This window comes from Pelecanus crispus, chromosome 1, assembly GCF_030463565.1.
Source record: "Pelecanus crispus isolate bPelCri1 chromosome 1, bPelCri1.pri, whole genome shotgun sequence".
Classification (NCBI taxonomy): domain Eukaryota; kingdom Metazoa; phylum Chordata; class Aves; order Pelecaniformes; family Pelecanidae; genus Pelecanus; species Pelecanus crispus.
The window spans coordinates 7460015-7478401 of record NC_134643.1 but is presented as its reverse complement, the minus strand read 5'-3'; the positions used below and the strand labels follow the sequence as shown (position 1 = coordinate 7478401).

The following is an 18387-nucleotide window of genomic DNA, read 5'->3' as shown; positions in this document are numbered from 1 at the left end:
GGTCTTGGCTGCCTAACCGTACTGGACAAAAGCAAGGAGATAAACCTCACCCTTTGTGCCTCACCATCCCACTTCAAAAAACCAAGATGCTAAGATGCTTCCAGCCTTTTGATTGTGGGTGAGGATGCATCAGGGATGCTGTCAGACTCGGGTACTACTGGGACAAGGACCAGATAAGAACCTTAGGAGGGGAAAAAATGAAGGCCAGAACTGCCCATTGTGAACAGGATCCTCTATAATACCTGGAGGGAGGGAGATATAGACACACAATTTATTATTGCCCTAACTTCACTTCATCAGCTCAGGCGTTCCAACACCAGAGCACAAATTCTGCATCTCTTCACATAATGGCTGCTCCCACTGACTGTTAGCTAATGGGCACGGCACAGAATAACATCCATCAGACCAGTAACTATGGTCACAGCCTCCCCGTGGGGGCAAGGGCTGAAATCCTGACCACTTTACAATTGTGCAGACAGATATAACTACCAACAAGTGAGCAGAAGAAAAGGAGAGAACAAGTGAAACTAAGTCACCCACCATAAAACATTTTCCTCCCAAAGTCACCTCTTTCATATCATCTCAAACTCAAGCTGTTAGGTAGGAGAAAGGGACAGGACATCCTTTCTGAGCTTTTCCCCTAAGAAAGTAGAGCTACCTTTTAGGATCTACTGAGGAGTCACCAATGACAGGCTTGAATGTTGTCCTTGGGGCCATTTCTTCAAAACTTGATACAGCAGCCTACATGGGGGAGAGTCGGAAGTTACCAAATCTTGCTGCTTTTTCCCCTCAGGCCAGACTTAGGGAGAGGATACCGAGACAGGGTTTTGGTAAGTACAAAAGATAGTCTTCCCTCTCCCTCCTATTCCCATTCCCACTCCCACTGAGGAAAGGTAGGATGGTAAGATTCCCAAGAACACCACCACACCTAGAATCAACCCTAGTTCTAGCTCACCTCCACCCAGCTTTAATCCTCAACCTATCAAGCCCCGAACAAGCAAAACCCCATCAATTTGACCCCAAAACAAAGATCAGAGAACACAGAGAAAAAACAAAGAGAAAGGGGAAGAAAACACAGAGGAAGAGGAAGAAAAGGAGGCGGGGGGGGGGGGGGGAGAAAAAGAAAGTTTTCAGCTTACAGGGAGCCTGAGTAACACTTTGGGAGAGGCAACAATGAGAGGTTTTCTGAAGTTTCGGACCATTTGCCGCCGGAGTAAATGGAAATACTGTGCTGGAGTGGTGGGATGCACAACTGACATGTTGACCTGGTCCCCATCAACTCCCTCTTCTGAGCTGTCACACATCTGTAGAAGGGGAACACAGGCAATACCTTGTCAAGAAGCAAGCAGTGAGCCAAATATGCAAGAGAGAATCCAGGCACGTGAGGCACGCTGACTAGTATAAGAATAGAAGAGCAAATATCCCAATTCAGACATTGATTGCAAGGGAAGAACAACTTCAGAGAAGAAATGGCTTTAGCATTTAACTGGCAGGATTATAACTGAACTGCCTCCTTCTAGCACATCGTAACCAGGGCATGCAGGTTTTCCAACAGTGGAGAGGTCATCACCTCTTCATCAGAGTGGCAGCATCCCTCCAAACATGCTGCAAACCCCTCCGTAAGCCGTTACTCGGATGAAAAGGCTTTCATTTACTTGCTGCAGTCACAAGGGCACAACAGTGATTTTTTCTTTTTCCCCCCAAAAAATGTGCCACAGATTTACTAACTGATACTTTAATAGTGCCCAGCATTCTGTTTGTAAGCTCCATGCATAGTGGATAGATCTGTGAGTGGTTTGCACAAGAGGGTGGCGCTCTGTTTCTGATGCCAACTCCCAAAATGTTTTCTATAAGAAGTGCTCATTAGAGGTCTGCTATTTGCAATTCAGCAATTCTGTCTTGCTACTGGACTCACTCTGTGGGACAGTGACGTTGCTGAGGAGCAGCAGTCAAAAAAAGACAGCAGGCAGTACTGAAGCATGTCCCACTAGGGCTGGCTGCCTCTGCAAACACTATGCAAATCTCACATTGAAAAGTTTCATGTTACCACACACCCGCTTGGGCAGGTGACAGAGATGCAACAAGAGCAAGCATTTACTGCAAGGTTCAAAGTCTTGGAACCAGAGCTGTTGTGGTAGCATTTAAACTCAAACTGCTTCCTCACCACTTCCAGACCTGCACCTTCTCATCACAGTCCCCCTTCTACCTCCACTTTCAGCCCAGCCTGTTCCTATCTCATCATGATGGTACGATCCTGGTAAGTCTCCAGCTTCTGATGTCACTAGCAGGTACAGCAGGAATGGGGCGTTTTGTGACAAGACTCCCAAAGCATTGATTGCCAGCGCTATGATAGGGGATACGTGAATCTGAGAGATGTGGCGGGGTACCTGTAAGAACCGTTCCATCCGGCACGATGAGTGCTCAGGGCCTGCACCATCATAGCCATGGGGAAGAAGAATTACTATCCCACTCTGCAGAAGCCATTTGGCCTCACCTAGAAACACACAATGAGGAGGAAGGAAAGATGATTCCCACAGAACATAAAGCTGCAAAACACGTATTACTTTGCACAAACTACTTGGGAAAAAAGAATAGCTAGTTTCCACATCATTAAATACAAGTCTGAAACATGCTGCTGGCATTTTGGCGAGAGGTTCACAACAGTGAAACAGCACACATAAGATGATCTGAAGTTTCTGAAATTAGCCTGTAACTTTGGCCTTCCAGAAGACTTAAGCCTCCGTGTGGAGCACATGACACGGTGAAGATTTTAAAACTTAAGTCTAAAACATCACCACAGTATGCAAGAATCCTCTTAATGGAGTTGTCCTTCTGGCTAACAGGGGACCTCAAAGGTAACTCTCCAGTAAGCAAACCCCTAACCATAACTCCCTGCTATTTTCTGCATACCTGGCCATTCGATCCTCTGCAGGTGTGACCCAGGCAGCATCCTGTGAGCCAGTCCTAGCTAACGCAGCAGTGCTAGCCACAGGCTAGTTCCCCTGGGCTCCATCAAACCTCCTGCGCTATTTCAGGGATTACAGTCAAATCTAGAAGGTAGTTCATCCCAGCCTCAAATACCCATCGAGGATGGGTGGGATAAGAGGGCCTCTGAATTTCCATCTATGATTACAGAGGGAGTGCAGAGGCCTATGTGAGGCTAGATGCCGAAACTCTGGATGCTTACATACAAGGAATCCCACTCTAGAAATCTATCTTAGCATTTTCTCAGCATCTTCCAGCTCAAAGAGGTCTTTTTGCGATGTCTGAGCACTCTGAAAACATGGCAGTTAAACTTTGAGGTTGGTTGTAAGGCATTGTTGGGGGGGGGGGGGGGGGCTGGTTTGTTTGTTTGTTTTAAATAATCACTATTTTCCTCCTGTATTGCTTCAGGAATTTTTCAGATGCCTCATGAAGGAAAGGTACAGCCTAAAAAGCTATCAACTGTACACACACAGTGAAGTAAATAGCAGGAGGAAAGAAAGGCCATTAATATAATCAAGTGTCCTTTCAGAATGACTGTCTTCTGCCAAGGGTGGGGTGTCTTTTGTTTTACATGGATTGTCTTCAGAGAAGAGCTGCATAGAAGTCAGGACCACACAGGCAAGCTCACAAGACTTCTTGAGAAAACAGAATTCTTTTCTCAACATGTTGCCCTTTTACTTTAAAGCTGAAAGATTTTCTAAAAATGATTAATTTTTACATATATTAGCTCCTTGTACACTCACCTCCAGAGATGAAAGTGTCAAATATTATCTGGGCTCCATTAAAGAAGTCTCCAAATTGAGCTTCCCAAATTGGCAGTAACTTAGGGCTCTCAATACTCATTCCATATTCAAAACCAAGCACAGCTTCTTCAGACAAGGGACTGTTACTCACCTACCAAAAGGAAATTGTTGGGAGGGGTGGGTGAGGGAGAAGACAACCCAAGGTTAAGAACCTTTGGAACCAGGCACAGCAGTGCTAGGCACACTGCAGACGTGCACTCCTACAGGCAACTGACGGTCACCTCTTTTTTTGCTTTTGAATGAAGACACTGAGGGGAAAAGAATAATAGCTGATCTCTCAAGGAAAAGCAAAACACCTTGTTAAATTCGTAAAGAGGGTAACTACAAAGAATGGGGGTGCTCTGACAGTTTTTATGTATCTGTATCTGTGGTTTGCCAGAATATACAGGCTACCTACATATGTCTCAGCAGCTTTAAAATATGCATTTTGTTTCAGCACAACTTGAAGTTTGTCTTGTGGACCACAGAACCTACCTCTAGGAAACCCTTCTGGTCTGGTGACATATGATTCAGAGGAATGTAGGTATCATCTGTCTCTTGGCAAACCAGCATCGCGTGTCGTTGGCTAAAGGTTCCTCTGCCAACATCTTGTCCACTTAGTCTGATATTAAACCCTTGCCAAGCAATAAACAAAACACTAGATTAGCAAGTCATTTAAAAAGAAAACATGCAGGACAACAGCTCCCCGCTCCTAAAAATATTACTTCTCTTGTTATGTCTCTGCTGATTTCTCATCAGCAACATCAAATCTGGGATGGAATTCTTAACCAGCAGCAGCTCCAACTCATAAGCAGAGAGACACTCAGATTTTTCTCTTTTCTCCTCTCTGCAGCCAAGAATTATTTTGTGGTAAATGGTTCAATTTACTGAAGCAAGCTGCAAAATATGTGCATTCTGTATCATATGTAAATGGAGATATGAATTCAGGCTGGAGAGGAGGGAAAAGAAATTGTAGCATGAAACACTCGAAAAGGTAAGTGTATGGGAGGCCCCACTGATGTCAGCTGCATTGCTCATGTGCTTACTGCTAAGCACCAGCTTTTTTGGGGGGTAGGAGGAAGCAACGATTCTTTGAAGACATTTAGTACCCAGTCTACAAATATTAGTGACATACAGGACTCATTTACCTTCTCTTAGTACCATGCAAATGCAAATTGTCAAATTAATATATCATATCAATCTTTGGACTTAAAAACACCTAAGAAGTCTAATGTTACACTTTATTGTCATCAAAGCAAAAATATCTTATTGTCTGCTGTCTAGTTGCCTCTTACCTTGACACAGGAGGGAACCAAACGCTAAAGTTTCAGCTGTTGCCCAGTCCAGCTTTTTTCCTTCCTCCATTTTTTGAACTCTTGACTAAACAAACAAACAAGGAAAAGTTACTGTTTTGCCTTTTTCCATCCGTAGCTCTTTTGGTGCCACAGATCAATATTAGAAGCTAGTTAAAAAATAAAACACTACAGAGAGAAATGCTGTATTCCTGCAGCCAGCTTAGGTTGGTTTGGAACACACACGGTCTTATTTCAGCACATCCTGAAGAAGGTTGCCCTGCAGACCACAGAATGATGGATGACCCACGTGTTCGCTTACCAGTCAACAAACTGTAGATTGACAAATTAGATCTTAGTCTGAAAATACTAAAACCCTTAGCACAGGTCAGAGCGTGCTCTTGACAGACTTTTGATTTGTCTGGTTAGCAGTGATGAAAGACACCAGGTGTAAGTATTTCAGTCTCCAGAATTCCCGCTGTTCTGGCCTGCAGAATTGCAGACAAACGATCGTACACAGCTGTGGCGTTCTTGCCTTGGGCTGGGAAGTCAAGAACATCGGTCTTCTGAAATATTCAACTCATGGCCTCTCTATGGCTGCCAACTAGACACCTGCGCATGGTCGTCATTCATCAAAGGGAAACGTTCACAAACCCAAACCAATCCAATTATTGCACACAAACATATGAGCTATCAAAAACTGACTGTCAAACTTGGCCACATGTCTATGCTTATGTTTATATATTTATAAAAAACAAACACTCAGTACTGGCTTTTGAAACTCCGTACACTATTACCAAATTCTTGATTCATTCTCTCACAAAGTACTCGTTATAATCATAAAGTACATAAATTATAGCAATTTATCATAATAGTTTCTATTATTTGTAAGAATAACAGAATGTATTTTCTATAAGCTTTTTTCTTCACTGCCACAAAATATTGTTGAAATAACAGAATTATACAGTCAGATTTGGGGGAGAGGACATGTCTGTCTTCAACACTGGAAGAAAAATGGCATAATCCCAGCCTCGAAAAATAGAGCAGAACTGCTTTTCCTAGAGAATACTATGCTATTCTCCAAATGGCAGCCTTGCTGTGTTTAGATTTTTTCCTATAAGAGGTCACATCTCTGAGCAACGGGACTAGAAGCATCATTATGCTCTACTGACCTGTGCATAGGTCTTCAGAAGATGGTGGTGCATCTGGAGTTCTTCAGGTACCTCTACAGACTTGACTCCAATAAACTGCAGAAGTGGCACAGGCATACCTGTGTCCCAAGTGGTGATTTTAGCAGAAGGCTCAACGAAGCCTTTCCAGTGAGCCTGCAGGTTGGTAGGAGGTGGACTATACAAAGTCATGTTGGCAAGATGATCATTCAGTTTAGAATAGTATGTCGTCTTTATTTCAGATACTTCAACCTCAGTCATGAGCCCAGCAGCTATTAGGTGCTCTGCGTATGTGTCTGGGATACTCTTACGGGATCTGTCAGGGAAGGAATCAAACCCCATTGACGTTAAGCCTGAAAACAGTGTTGCCGCAGAACAAAGAAATACCACCTTACTACTGTCAGGTACCATGGAAAACTAAAATAAATCATGTCCTGGTGCATTATACTCATTTGCATCAAGTTTGCTTTTCTGGCATTTCCAGAAAGATAACAATTCTCTTGGATATGTGCTTTATAGTCTTTTATTTAAAAAAAAAAAAAAAAAGAAGTGCCTATAGTTGGCAGTTACAGGTAAAAAAAAGCAAGCCAAAAAACCTCCCAGTTAGACTGACTCTGTGCTATCATGCATATTTTCTTCAAACTGACAGCAGGATTTCAGTATTAGCTGAGAATCAAGCCATCCATTCCATAAATGCTTCACCTAAAATACCAGAATTCATTGGCCAGTAAATTTTTATGTGTATTTTTCTTTGGGGATAAGGATGGAATCGGAATACATTTAAATGCTCACAAAGATGAGTCCCCATTGGAACCAGCAGGACCAGGCAAAGATGAGACAAACATCATACTGGCTTCCTGCCCATTCTCCCCCATCATCTATGCTTCCCTCTGGCACAGGGGAGACAACTTTGCCTTCTGATTACTAGCCACCATGAATTTGAAATCCAAGGGCTCAGTGCAAGATTGTTCTCCAAGAGGCATCAAGCCACATATTCAAGAACCAACACTAGTGGTTACCTTCATTAACACATCATTATCAGACTCAAACCTTAGTCAAGGACTGCTGACAGTGTAGCTACACATACATAAAGACCTGTTGGTATGGCAAAGGATCTTCATTATACAGAGACTTCTACTACAGTAGCAGGCAGTACTGAGTTGCTGTAGACACAAGTACATTCTGGGTTCCCCCATCAGGTGTGTTACCCTTACCTGATGATTTTGTACATGCTGGGGTTGGTGAAGAACGGCTCATCAAGTTCATTGTGCCCCCACTGCCTGTAGCACAGCAAGTCTACTATTACATCCCTGCGGAACTGGCGTTGGTACTCAACAGCCAGTCGTGTGGCACGGACAACTTCTTCAGGATCATCCCCATTCACATGGATAACCGCACATCCAACAATTTTACCTGCCCAGAGATTCAAAATATAACAACAGTAATCACGCTCAACCCCCTCCAAAGAAAGCAGACGCACATCTGCTCTGCTGAAAACTACAGACAACTCATGTGAAGTGTATTTCACAAAAGTAAATCTACAAAGGATGCTCTTTGTGATAAGAGCTGGGGTAAGGAGTAGGAGTCTTCCCCAGGATAAGTGCAACTAGCCCAACCTGTTGTATTTGTCACAGTTTGAGCACAACTTCTTTACCAGCACTAAATTCCCAGGGGACTTTCTAGACACAGTTCCTACATCTTTATCTGGATGGAAGTCTCTGGGGAATGGGAGAAAACTATTTGATTGCTTCTCTTTCAAACAAAAACTGAGTTTTGTTTCCTTCTTATCCTAAGCTATCACTACTATGAATTCATACAGGCCAGAAACAATCTTCTCCCTTGTTAGTAGTCATTCACAACACAAAACCAGCCCAGAGAAAAAGTAATAACAACACATAATATCTACCTTATCAGATTTAATGCATCTATCTGTTCAGTTTGATGAAACCATAAGACAAACACAAACACTTGATGTTAAGTCTTAAAAACATACATTAATGTATTTTTAATTCTAAGAGACATACACAACGGAACTAACTACTATGTCTCCGATCTTGCTGATTATAATACATCTGTTTATCACTAAGGAAGACCAGTCCAAAACAAAAGACTTCTAGTTTAAGCTTAGAAATAGCATGAGACTCATCTTTCAATTAAAAGCTCAACAAGTTCACCTGACAGTGAAAGAGTATCTGACTTATAAATCTTGCTCAGAAAACATACTGGAATGATTTTTACTAAATTTAACAAGATATATTTAAAATACATCTATTATACACCCCATCACAATACATTTTTAAAAGCTGTCAAAGACATGGCAGAAATTAAATGAGTTATAGACTTCACAGTAATCTTGCAAATATTTTATAACATCCTGTACAAATATGACAAGATTTTCCCTCGATATTTAGTCTTTGCCATAAAGCAGATGGGAGAGGCCATATTTTTAGCATCTGAATTTTTGCTAGTAGGAGGTAATAATAATAATTTTAATTTTTACTCTATCACGAGAATGGAGATATATTAAGAGTTGACAGGCACTTGCTATAAGAAGCCCATAGCATAGCATATATTCACACTGGAGTTAAAAATCCTTTCTGACACAACAGGCAATCTTCCTTCTGATTCAGCTATACATACCAATATCACTACAGTACAGAGATGATCTTCCTCGCTCTGGAGGAGTGGTATAGCCCAGCTGGTTATTAACAATCAAATGGATGCTCCCACCAACTCTGAAATGTGGTAGATTAGAGAGGGTCAAAGTTTCAGGAACAATCCCTTGCCCAGAGAAAGCAGCATCGCCGTGAACCTACATTAGGGAAGAAGATGGGAAAGTCTCATTAGAAAACATTGGAGGAACAGCAAGAACAAAACCGTAACTCATCAAGCAAGACCTTTTAAATTGAGTACGTAGAACAGATACAATTTCAGCCAGATCCACTTCTTAACCCCTTTCAGACTACTTTCCTCATGATTTAACAGTTTATATAGTCTTATCACTAACACAAGGTCACAGCAGCCAACATCTGTACATGACTGCCTGATGTAATCCCTACCTGGAACAGACCTATAATCTCTTAAAATTGACCCACCAGTGTCTAGGTAACTACAAGTATCCTGGCTATAGCAAACCATATGACAGTTCTACTTTCTAGTTATGGGACAATAGTTTCAAGCCGTAAGAGACTTTTGGAGGTGCAAGTACACCTGGAAGAGAGTAGAGGTGTAATCAACCAGCGAAATGGCAGCACTGGGTTTTACACAGTGCTGGTACAGAGACTTTTTTAAAAGGCATCACAGAAAACCAAAGTTAACTACTGCAGGAGAGAGCCAATAGAGCATCCCCACTCTACCCCTTACCATGCTTGTTCCTGAAGTGTTGGGTTTTCCCGTTTCAATTCTGGTTTCTTCCGCTGCCTAAGAAGCCTATGTATCTCAGTGATACCATTTGAGTGAAGACTCTGGAACATCTGAAAGAACTTTATGCCCTTCAGTATTAATGCCCAAAGCATTAAAGCCTAGTGACTGTGACTATCCAACTACACAAGACTCTTCATATGCATCTCAACCCCAGAGGATTCAACTCCTGTGGGGCAGGTAGGATTTTACTCATTCTAGCAGAAAGCTGGAAACAGTTTTTGCTAGCGCGTGGGTTTTTTCCTGGGTGGCATTAGCAAAGAACATAAAAGGAAGGTCACCACCGAGTTTAATTCATCAAACAGTGACCCTGACAGTGGAATGTCAAATTTGAAATTTATTTCAGGGAGACCTTATTCTCAGATTTCAGTTCAGATCATAAACACCAGTAGTTGCTTGATGTCCAGGAAGTGGAGTTGAGATATATGAAACTGTGAAAAATAAGCCACTCTTCAGCAGAGATGGACAATTAAACATTGCAGAAGTGTCCATGGTAGTTATCCAAGGAAGAGTTCTATAGTCTTCATACATTCTGAGCACAATGAAGTTCAGAAAAGATCTTGAGACCTTGGACAACTAGGCTCACCACTGACACTGGCACCTCAGCTGATCTTTACTCTTTTTGCCCTCAAGCTCTGGCACTCACGCTAGTGGAAGAATAGGACAAATGCCACAGTAAACCTCAATTCAGAGTTTCTACACATACATTTCTGAAGAGAAAGCACTATGAAAACAGAAAGCCCAAAGAGAAAGCCCAAAAGAAACTTCCAAACCAAGATTCCAAAAGAGGAAGTGTCTGCTTTCATCTCTGTCTTCTTGACTGAGTGAGAGTAGTTAACAGTCACAACTGTACTAATTCCCTTTTTTTTTTTTTTTTTTATTTTTTAAATCCAATGCTTGGACCTTGTCCTGGTTTCGGCTGGGATCGAGTTAATTTTCTTCCTAGTAGCAGAAATAGTGCTGTGTTTTGGATTTAGTAGGAGAAGAATGCTGATAACACACTGATGTTTTTAGTTGTTGCTGAGTACTGCTTATGCTAGTCAAGGACTTTTCAGCTTCCCATGCTCTGCCAGGTGCACAAGAAACTGGGAGGGGGCACAGCCAGAACAGTTGATCCCAACTGACCAAAGGGCTATTCCATACCATATGGCGTCATGCTCAGCATAGAAACTGGAGGGGGTTGGCCGGGGAGCAGTGATCGCTGCTCGGGAACTGTCTGGGTATCGGTCGGCGGGTGGTGAGCAATTGCATTGTGCATCACTTGCTTTGTATATCATTATTATCATTATTATCATTATTATATTGTTATTATTATCATTACTATTTTACTTTGTATCAATTATTAAACTGTTCTTATCTCAACCCAGGAGTGTTTCTCACTCTTACTCCTCCAACTCTCTCCCCCATCCCATCGGGGTAGGGGGAGTGAGCGAGCAGCTGCATGATGCTTAGTTGCTGGCTGGGGCTAAACCACGACAGACCTCTTAAAGACACAACCATGAGTACTGATGTTCACATTGCATAAAACATTTTCTTTTTTGGGAATACTTTGAGTCAGTTTACTGACATGGAGGTGGCTAGCTTGGAGTTAAATGTTGTTCTTCTCTACTATATAACAGTATATATATACAGTTTTCTCAGTATTTCTGTTTTTTCTCAGTATCCACATCCTTCCCGAAGGAAGCAAAGCATTTATTTAACTAAAATACATCATCACTTCTACCTGTAACTTCCTCCATGTTTATTACACGTCACAGGAGAAGAGTTCTGCACCAACTCATGTTTACTCCCAGCTTTACAAACCTTTAAGAGATTGACTCACCTGTATTTCCAAGTTGAATACAATGCAAGAAAAGAAAATTTATCAAGGAACTATTTAGGACTGCCTCCACAGCTATAAAAGACAGTTCAAGGAGTAAAAACAATTCCAGCAGACTTCCTTCAACAGTACCATGATAAAATGACAAAATTCTAAATCCTCCTGTATAATTTGCAACCTTGTTGACAGCTCTTCTCGAAACTCATTTAATTTAAAAGAAGGCTAACAGTGGTAATTTAAATGCAAAAGTGGTCTGTGAGGAAAGGAACACGTGGTTCTCAATGCAGAGTACTATTAAACTAAAGGAAGGTATCAGAATCAGTTCTTCAAAAATCTTGGAAGTGGAATTGTTTACATGCCAGTATCATCACATATGTCACCTGGAAATCTTCTTTTCCCTCCTTTTCCTCCATAAAGAGGATCCCAGTTCTTGATATTCTACATTAATTCAGTTTTGTTTGATATTTTTGTATACACCACTTCTGTTCACATGCTAGTCCAGGAAGCCTTACACAGATCAGTTACAAACTGTGCGTAAAATACCTGCAGGCAAATAACTTTGTCTCCGGGCTGTGCAGAACTCTCTGGGGAGTAATCTCCATCAAGCAGAGTCTGTTGCCTTCCTCGTGTCTTGCCCACGGCCACTGGATTGATTGCTTCTAAGTGTGAGGGGTTAGGTAGCAAGGTGACATGCACGGGCCTGTGTGAACCGAAGTCGAGATCTACAGAAGATGTCAGGTGGGAGAGAACATCCCCAATGGCTGCTGAATTCTCTGGAAACTCACTCAAACCATGCATCTTACGGAACATGAGCTGCATGGAAACAAATTTGGTTAAATCCCCTTTACGATTCGTTAACACATTGAAAGAAAAACATTTACAGAACTGCACGCTCTCCTACTCCCGAAATTGCAAGGATGCTTCAGATAACAGCACATAAACCCCTTCATTAGAGTTCTCTATAACAGTCTCCTGCGAAGATCTGGCTGAGGTGCTGACAGAAGGGGAATACACTCTCACACAGGTAACTTTTTTATTGCTTCAGCATTTGCAACACAACAAACTTCTAGGTTTTTATTTCATTGCAAATAAATTAGGCACAGAGCAACTGTCAATGGGATTGTAAGTCTCTTACCTCAGGTGGAAGCTGAAGTAAACCCGTGAGAAGATTAAGTCTTCCGCGATGAGGCATTCCAAGAATGATATCCGTCACACCGCTGTACGCACACATCTTGAACAACTCATGGAAGAAACCCATCATGCTCTCTGCTCCTTCACCGCCATACCGCTTCACTGTGGCAAACTTTGTGGCTAAGAAGTGATCAAACTCCTATTAAAAAACAAGAGAACTTCAGTATTAGGCTATTTTAAGCAGCAGTCTTCTGTTTATAAAATCAAAATATAATTTGTTTGCACCTTTAAGGCATACAGACCGAAGCATACCCTTGAAAGTCTCAGCTCATTCTCCACCCACACAGTCTGAGACCAGAAGCTATGATGACTACAAGAAATCAGCTCTTATGTCCTCTTAAGCAGAAAAAACGTTTGATTGAGGAACAACTGCCTCTATCTAACATGGAAGGAGATGCATGAAGAAATACACCACCAGAGCAATTTACAAATTCCTTGACAGTTTACCTATTTGAGGTGGAAATCAGGGAATGGTGTTCTTTTACAGTATAAACCTTCACTATCCTCAGATGCAAAGTGCTAGAGAAGCGCAGAGCATTTTCATTACTATTAGACCCAGTCCTTAGTACATAGGTAGAAGAATGCTTGAGAGAAGGAAAATAAATTAATCTATATTTACTTCCTTTTCCTCTCACTCGTCCCACTTCACTCCATTCATCTACTCCTAGACACCTCTCACAAGTGACAAAGTTTTGGAAGCACTGGAAGTGTCTGTAGTGTTTTGCAGCTGAAGACTGAAAATAAATGAAGTCTGTAACTGAGAAGGGAAGACTGAGCCACAGCCAAAGATCCAAGCCAACTGCTGAACACCTTCTAGTTAAGCAACACTGAGTTCCAAGGAATAATGTATACAAAACTAAACACACATAGAAGCATTTTTTTCCCCATCAAATTCTACACTCTAAGAACAGTTCTGGTCATACTGAAGTCAACAGAGGATTTATCAGGGTCCTGACTTCACCCTCCTGTGTCACTGTCAAATTCCTTTAACTGCCAAAGAGGCAAGAAAAATATGAAATGTGCCATATACTTCTGTTTAGTCTTTGGTAAATATTACATTCAACACTCCTTCCACTTGGAAAACAGGGAAACAGGGACAACTTCACAGATCCTGCTCTTCTACCTTTTCATCCTTCTGGATAACACAGGGAGAAAAAGGGAAAAAAAAGAGAATTTTTCACAGTACAGAAGTATTGGAATAAATTTTCTTTATACATTTTGCAAGTACTTAAACCTTTCACTTCCTTACAGAACGTATTGAACAAAGGTTCCTTTGCTGAAAAGCAGCAAATTTACCAGTGCTATACAGCTAACACCTCAGTCCCACTGTTTTATTCTCCCAAAACCTTGAGACACATCATACTTTAAAGCGAGTAAAACCAACCAGCGTGAAAGGAAAACACAGAACAGCTACACCAAAGCATAAGATTTCACAGAGCTCTGCCCAACCTTGCACTCCCATCAGTAACATTTAATATAAGCTGTCAGATCATTAGCCTGAGAGAATCTCACTTCTGAAGACTGATTACTTATGGATTTGTAGGGTCATTATTTGTGTCTCCAGATGTTAAAGAATATATGTTACAAGAACATATGTTACACTCAATATATGTTGTAATTAATTCTAACAGCCTTTTGAGTTTGGAACTGACTGGAAATATTTTCCTAGAAATAATTTCCAAAGTAATCCATGCAAACGAAAAGGTATTGCTATTTGTTTCAATAATGGCTGCTAAGTAAATTCAGCAACAACCTCCAGTGACATTCCTGCATTTGTGTGTTGCACTTTTTCAGGCAAAACCTTCTACTTCTTCCTCTTGCACACTGTCAAAGCCTTTCAGGATAGCGGTTGTTCTTTTCCTGCATGAATAATGTCTGGAGCAGTGAAGGGTTTGGGACAGACTCCACAACTCTATTACAATCCAATAGTAGTGAACAAGGTACCTGGGACTCCAACATCAGTTTGCACAAGTGCTTTTTCTCTTCAGGTGTAAATGCTTCTTGTTTTAGCTCTTCAAACCTTTTGGCAAACCATTCTCTCTCCTCCAAAGTTGAAAGCTGGCTTGTTTCTATGGAAATATGCCCGCAGTATATATGGTCAAGGTAAGCCAACACATCCTCTATGGAAGCCTCTTCTTTTGCCATGTTTAGAAGCCCTGGTGGGAAATAAATGTTATTAGCCACTTTGGGGACTGATGGGGAAGCACTAAGACCTAAATTGTTATCCTGCAATTACATTAACATTTTGAGCCTACAAATTAATGTCTTGTCTTCCTTGCCTCCATTTAAAAACAAAACTCAAGAAATTACTTTATAAGCACACTTCAGTGTTATTAATATGAGGGTCTCATGCTTATTTGTAAGGTGCTCAAAATGCCTTTCTGAAAGAGTTTACCACAAATGAAACAAAGTCACTGTTTTTGTGACTCTGTAAAGCACTTGGTATCTTGCAGCTCAGAGAGATGAGCTCCAATCCCAGCTGCATCACAAGTAAATAAGCACCTGTTTTGCAGATGGAGAAAATAAAGCATGGAGAAGGCCCTCCTTTGTTTAAGGCCACAGCGAGAGTCTAAGAGATCCAACAAAAGACGAGTCTTGACTTCTGCCCCAGTGCTCTGGCAGCTTCACTACAGCGTTAGGTATTATGCTAAATCATAGAATGTTACAGCAACACAAGAAATTAACGCATGACCTCAGTAGCTGTAAGAACAAGTGAAAATTTTCATGGTTTCCAAAGATGCTAGAATGTAGCCACTCATTACACAATGATTTCTGCAACAAACCTGTAAGGAGGCTGAAGTTTTCCATCCAACAGTTCATTACTGATTGAACTGTCACTCAATATTTGGCTCTTCTGCAGAGGACACAGCCTCTTAATAAATCACCCGTGAAGACAATTTGCTGTTAGAAGGCTGCAGACTTACCTGTAGTAACCAGAGGTCCTTGAAGAACTTCAGCCAACTCTCGGATTTCAGGTACCATGTTCATAACAGCTTGGCCAGAAAACAGTGGGTTTATTTTGGCTGCTTTGTGGCCATGTTCAGCATATGCAGTTATTAAACGAGCAAGAGCATGGTCAACTAAAAACAAAAAGAAAGCAGAACAGTATCGCACACGTGTTCACATTTAATCCATTTACAGCACCAACACAGGATTATTCTCTCCATGGATAATCATCAAGGTTCTGGCTGGAAAGATAGTTTTTCTAAGCAGTTGTTTTCCCCTTCTCACCCCACAACAACTCCCATGAACAAACTGCTAAATCTGCTCGCCCATCAAATTTTCAAGCAAGTACACTCTAGATTCCTCCCATGGCTCCCCTCATAGTTAGGCTCCTGTAAACATATGCAAAGCTACTTCATTTTGCTTCGAATCTCTTTACAAGAGGTATGTCCCACTTGAGAACAGCGTGGTACCAGTGCACAAAGTCTTATTTCCTCAGCTGACTCGAATCATACCACTTGTGCTTCCCTGTTCCTTGCTGGAATGACAGGAGGATAGGGTCTTGACAATAATTCAGGTCCTACGACTTCAAAAAAAAGGCTGTGTCTGCAGGAGCCACTAGCCAACAGCATGCGCACTGCTGAGCCAGACATACTAAAAATTAAAACATGTGAACAAGTCTTTCAACAAGACACCAGCAACACACTGTTGCAGGCATTTTTCTTGGAGATCAAAAAAATATTGACATAAGCAAAATTTTACCAGCTGAAAGGTCATGCACACAACATTACTATCAGTGAGCGCATGCCACAGACCAGGTCAATAAACTGTAAACCAATAAAATATACTGCAAGCAGAATCTGCTACAAATTAATTTTATGAACCAGTGTCGTGGTTTAGCCCCCGTCAGCAACCACGCACCACACAGCCGCTCGCTCACCCTCCCCCCGCCGGTGGGATGGGGGAGAGAATTGGAAGGGCAAAAGTAAGAAAACTCATGGGTTGAGATAAGAACAGTTTAATAATTGAAATAAAATAATAATAAGAAGAATAGTAATAAAAATTGTGATGAAAAGGAGAACAAGAGAGAGGAACAAAACCCAGGGAAAAAAACCCAAGTGATGCAACCGCTCACCACCTCCTGACCAACGCCCAGCCCGTCCCCAAGCAGCGATCGCTGCCCCCCGACCAGCTCCCCCCAGTTAAATCCTGAGCATGACGCCATATGGTATGGAATAGCCCTGTGGCCAGGTTGGGTCAGCTGTCCTGGCTGTGCCCCCTCCCAGCTTCTTGTGCACCTGGCAGAGCATGGGAAGCTGGAAAGTCCTTGACTGGTGTAAGCACTGCTTAGCAACAACTAAACCATCAGTGTGTTATCACCATTATTCTCATACTAAATCCAAACCACAGCACTGTGCCAGCTACTAGGAAAAAAACTAACTCTATCCCAGCCGAAACCAGGACAAACAGTTTATAATGCATTTTTAATGTGGGGTTTTTTTTCACTCTGATACAGGCACAGCACTGACAGTATTCAGGTCTTCCAAGACAATGCAATTTCTGAGACCATTTCACAAAGTTATTTCTCTGACATTCGTGTTTCCGCTGCCGGCACTGCGCTCCAGCTATCACGTTCACGCAGTCGGCCCGTTCAAACAGGTCCTCTTCTCTAACGGGTTCTACAGCAGAAGAACGTAACCCTAACATCTCCCACAACACTGTCAGCAAGAAAGCCATTTAAAAGCAATTTTAAAAATATAATGTAAAAATATATTAACCCTTTCCTTGCTTAACAAGGAGGCCACTTAGTGATGGGACTTGGTGTCCAGGGGCTAACAAACCGGTTTCACTTCTGCTTCTGCACAACGGGCTTAATTCCTACCGGAGTCTCCCGAGGCATTAATGCAGGGATGACACTCCTAGCCCAGAGAGTTTTCTGCTTGAAATTATTTTTCTGCACTATAAAACTGAGCTAAAAGCATCACAGTTATTAGTACAGCAGTTATCTGTACTTTGCCAGTTCGAGCACATTAATATAAAAAACAAAAATCACAGGCGCTTGGCACAGGTGCTTTATGAGCGGTAGAACACTACGCGAGCACGCTGCCAAAGGAACTGCAGCCCCTGACGGTCCCCTCAGCCCCCGACGGTCCCCCCAGCCCCCGACGGTCCCCCCAGCCCCCGACGGTCCCCCCAGCCCCCGACGGCCCCCCCAGCCCGTGGAGCCGGGCAGGGTACCAGCAGGCTTCCCGGGCAGCCAGAGCGGGGCGACGGGCACGGCTCGGGCCCCCCGCGGAGCCGAGCGGGCAAGCTCTGCCTCCCGGCCAGCGACAGCCCGCCAGGAGCCCCGAGGAGGCCCGCCGGCTGCGGCCGGCACTCGTTCGGGCAACGAGAACGAAGTATAAAGCGCCTCAGATCGACGCTTCGACGCCCTCGGACTTTGGGCCCCCCTGGGCCGTCGCCTCCCTGAGGCGAGCGTGGGGCTGCCGGGCAGCGCCCGGGCCGCCGCGGCCGGGACCCAGCCGCCGCCCTGGCCGCGGCGCGACGAGCGGCCCCCCGCCCGCGGAGCAGCCCCTCCGCCCGGCCCGCGCAGCCCCCGCCGGGAGGGCGCCGGTCCCACCTGCTTTGCCGCTCGCCCCGGCGCCGCGCGTCTCCACCGATCGCCCGCTCGCCGCCTTCCGCGGCTTGTAGCCGTAGACGCCCCGCTCGGTGCGGTACCAGCGCCGCAGGCCGCCCCGCCACAGAGCGCAGCGCACGGCGCTCCCCGCCGCCGCCGCCGCCGCCAT

General features: G+C 43.2%; 1 protein-coding gene across 1 annotated transcript in view; it reads right to left on the bottom strand.

The window, feature by feature from the left end:
- Window positions 1-18387, bottom strand: part of DHTKD1 (dehydrogenase E1 and transketolase domain containing 1) — a 20369-nt gene extending 1982 nt beyond the window's left edge. The window contains exons 1-14 of the mRNA XM_075727829.1: window positions 18231-18387; window positions 15583-15738; window positions 14603-14814; window positions 12603-12797; window positions 12011-12280; window positions 8869-9040; window positions 7443-7641; window positions 6232-6544; window positions 5063-5147; window positions 4263-4402; window positions 3729-3879; window positions 2388-2494; window positions 1140-1304; window positions 659-741 (exon numbers count right to left, since the gene is read on the bottom strand). Coding sequence (XP_075583944.1) covers window positions 659-741; window positions 1140-1304; window positions 2388-2494; window positions 3729-3879; window positions 4263-4402; window positions 5063-5147; window positions 6232-6544; window positions 7443-7641; window positions 8869-9040; window positions 12011-12280; window positions 12603-12797; window positions 14603-14814; window positions 15583-15738; window positions 18231-18387 — 2405 coding nt within the window. The remainder of the gene's footprint in view (window positions 1-658; window positions 742-1139; window positions 1305-2387; window positions 2495-3728; window positions 3880-4262; window positions 4403-5062; window positions 5148-6231; window positions 6545-7442; window positions 7642-8868; window positions 9041-12010; window positions 12281-12602; window positions 12798-14602; window positions 14815-15582; window positions 15739-18230) is intronic.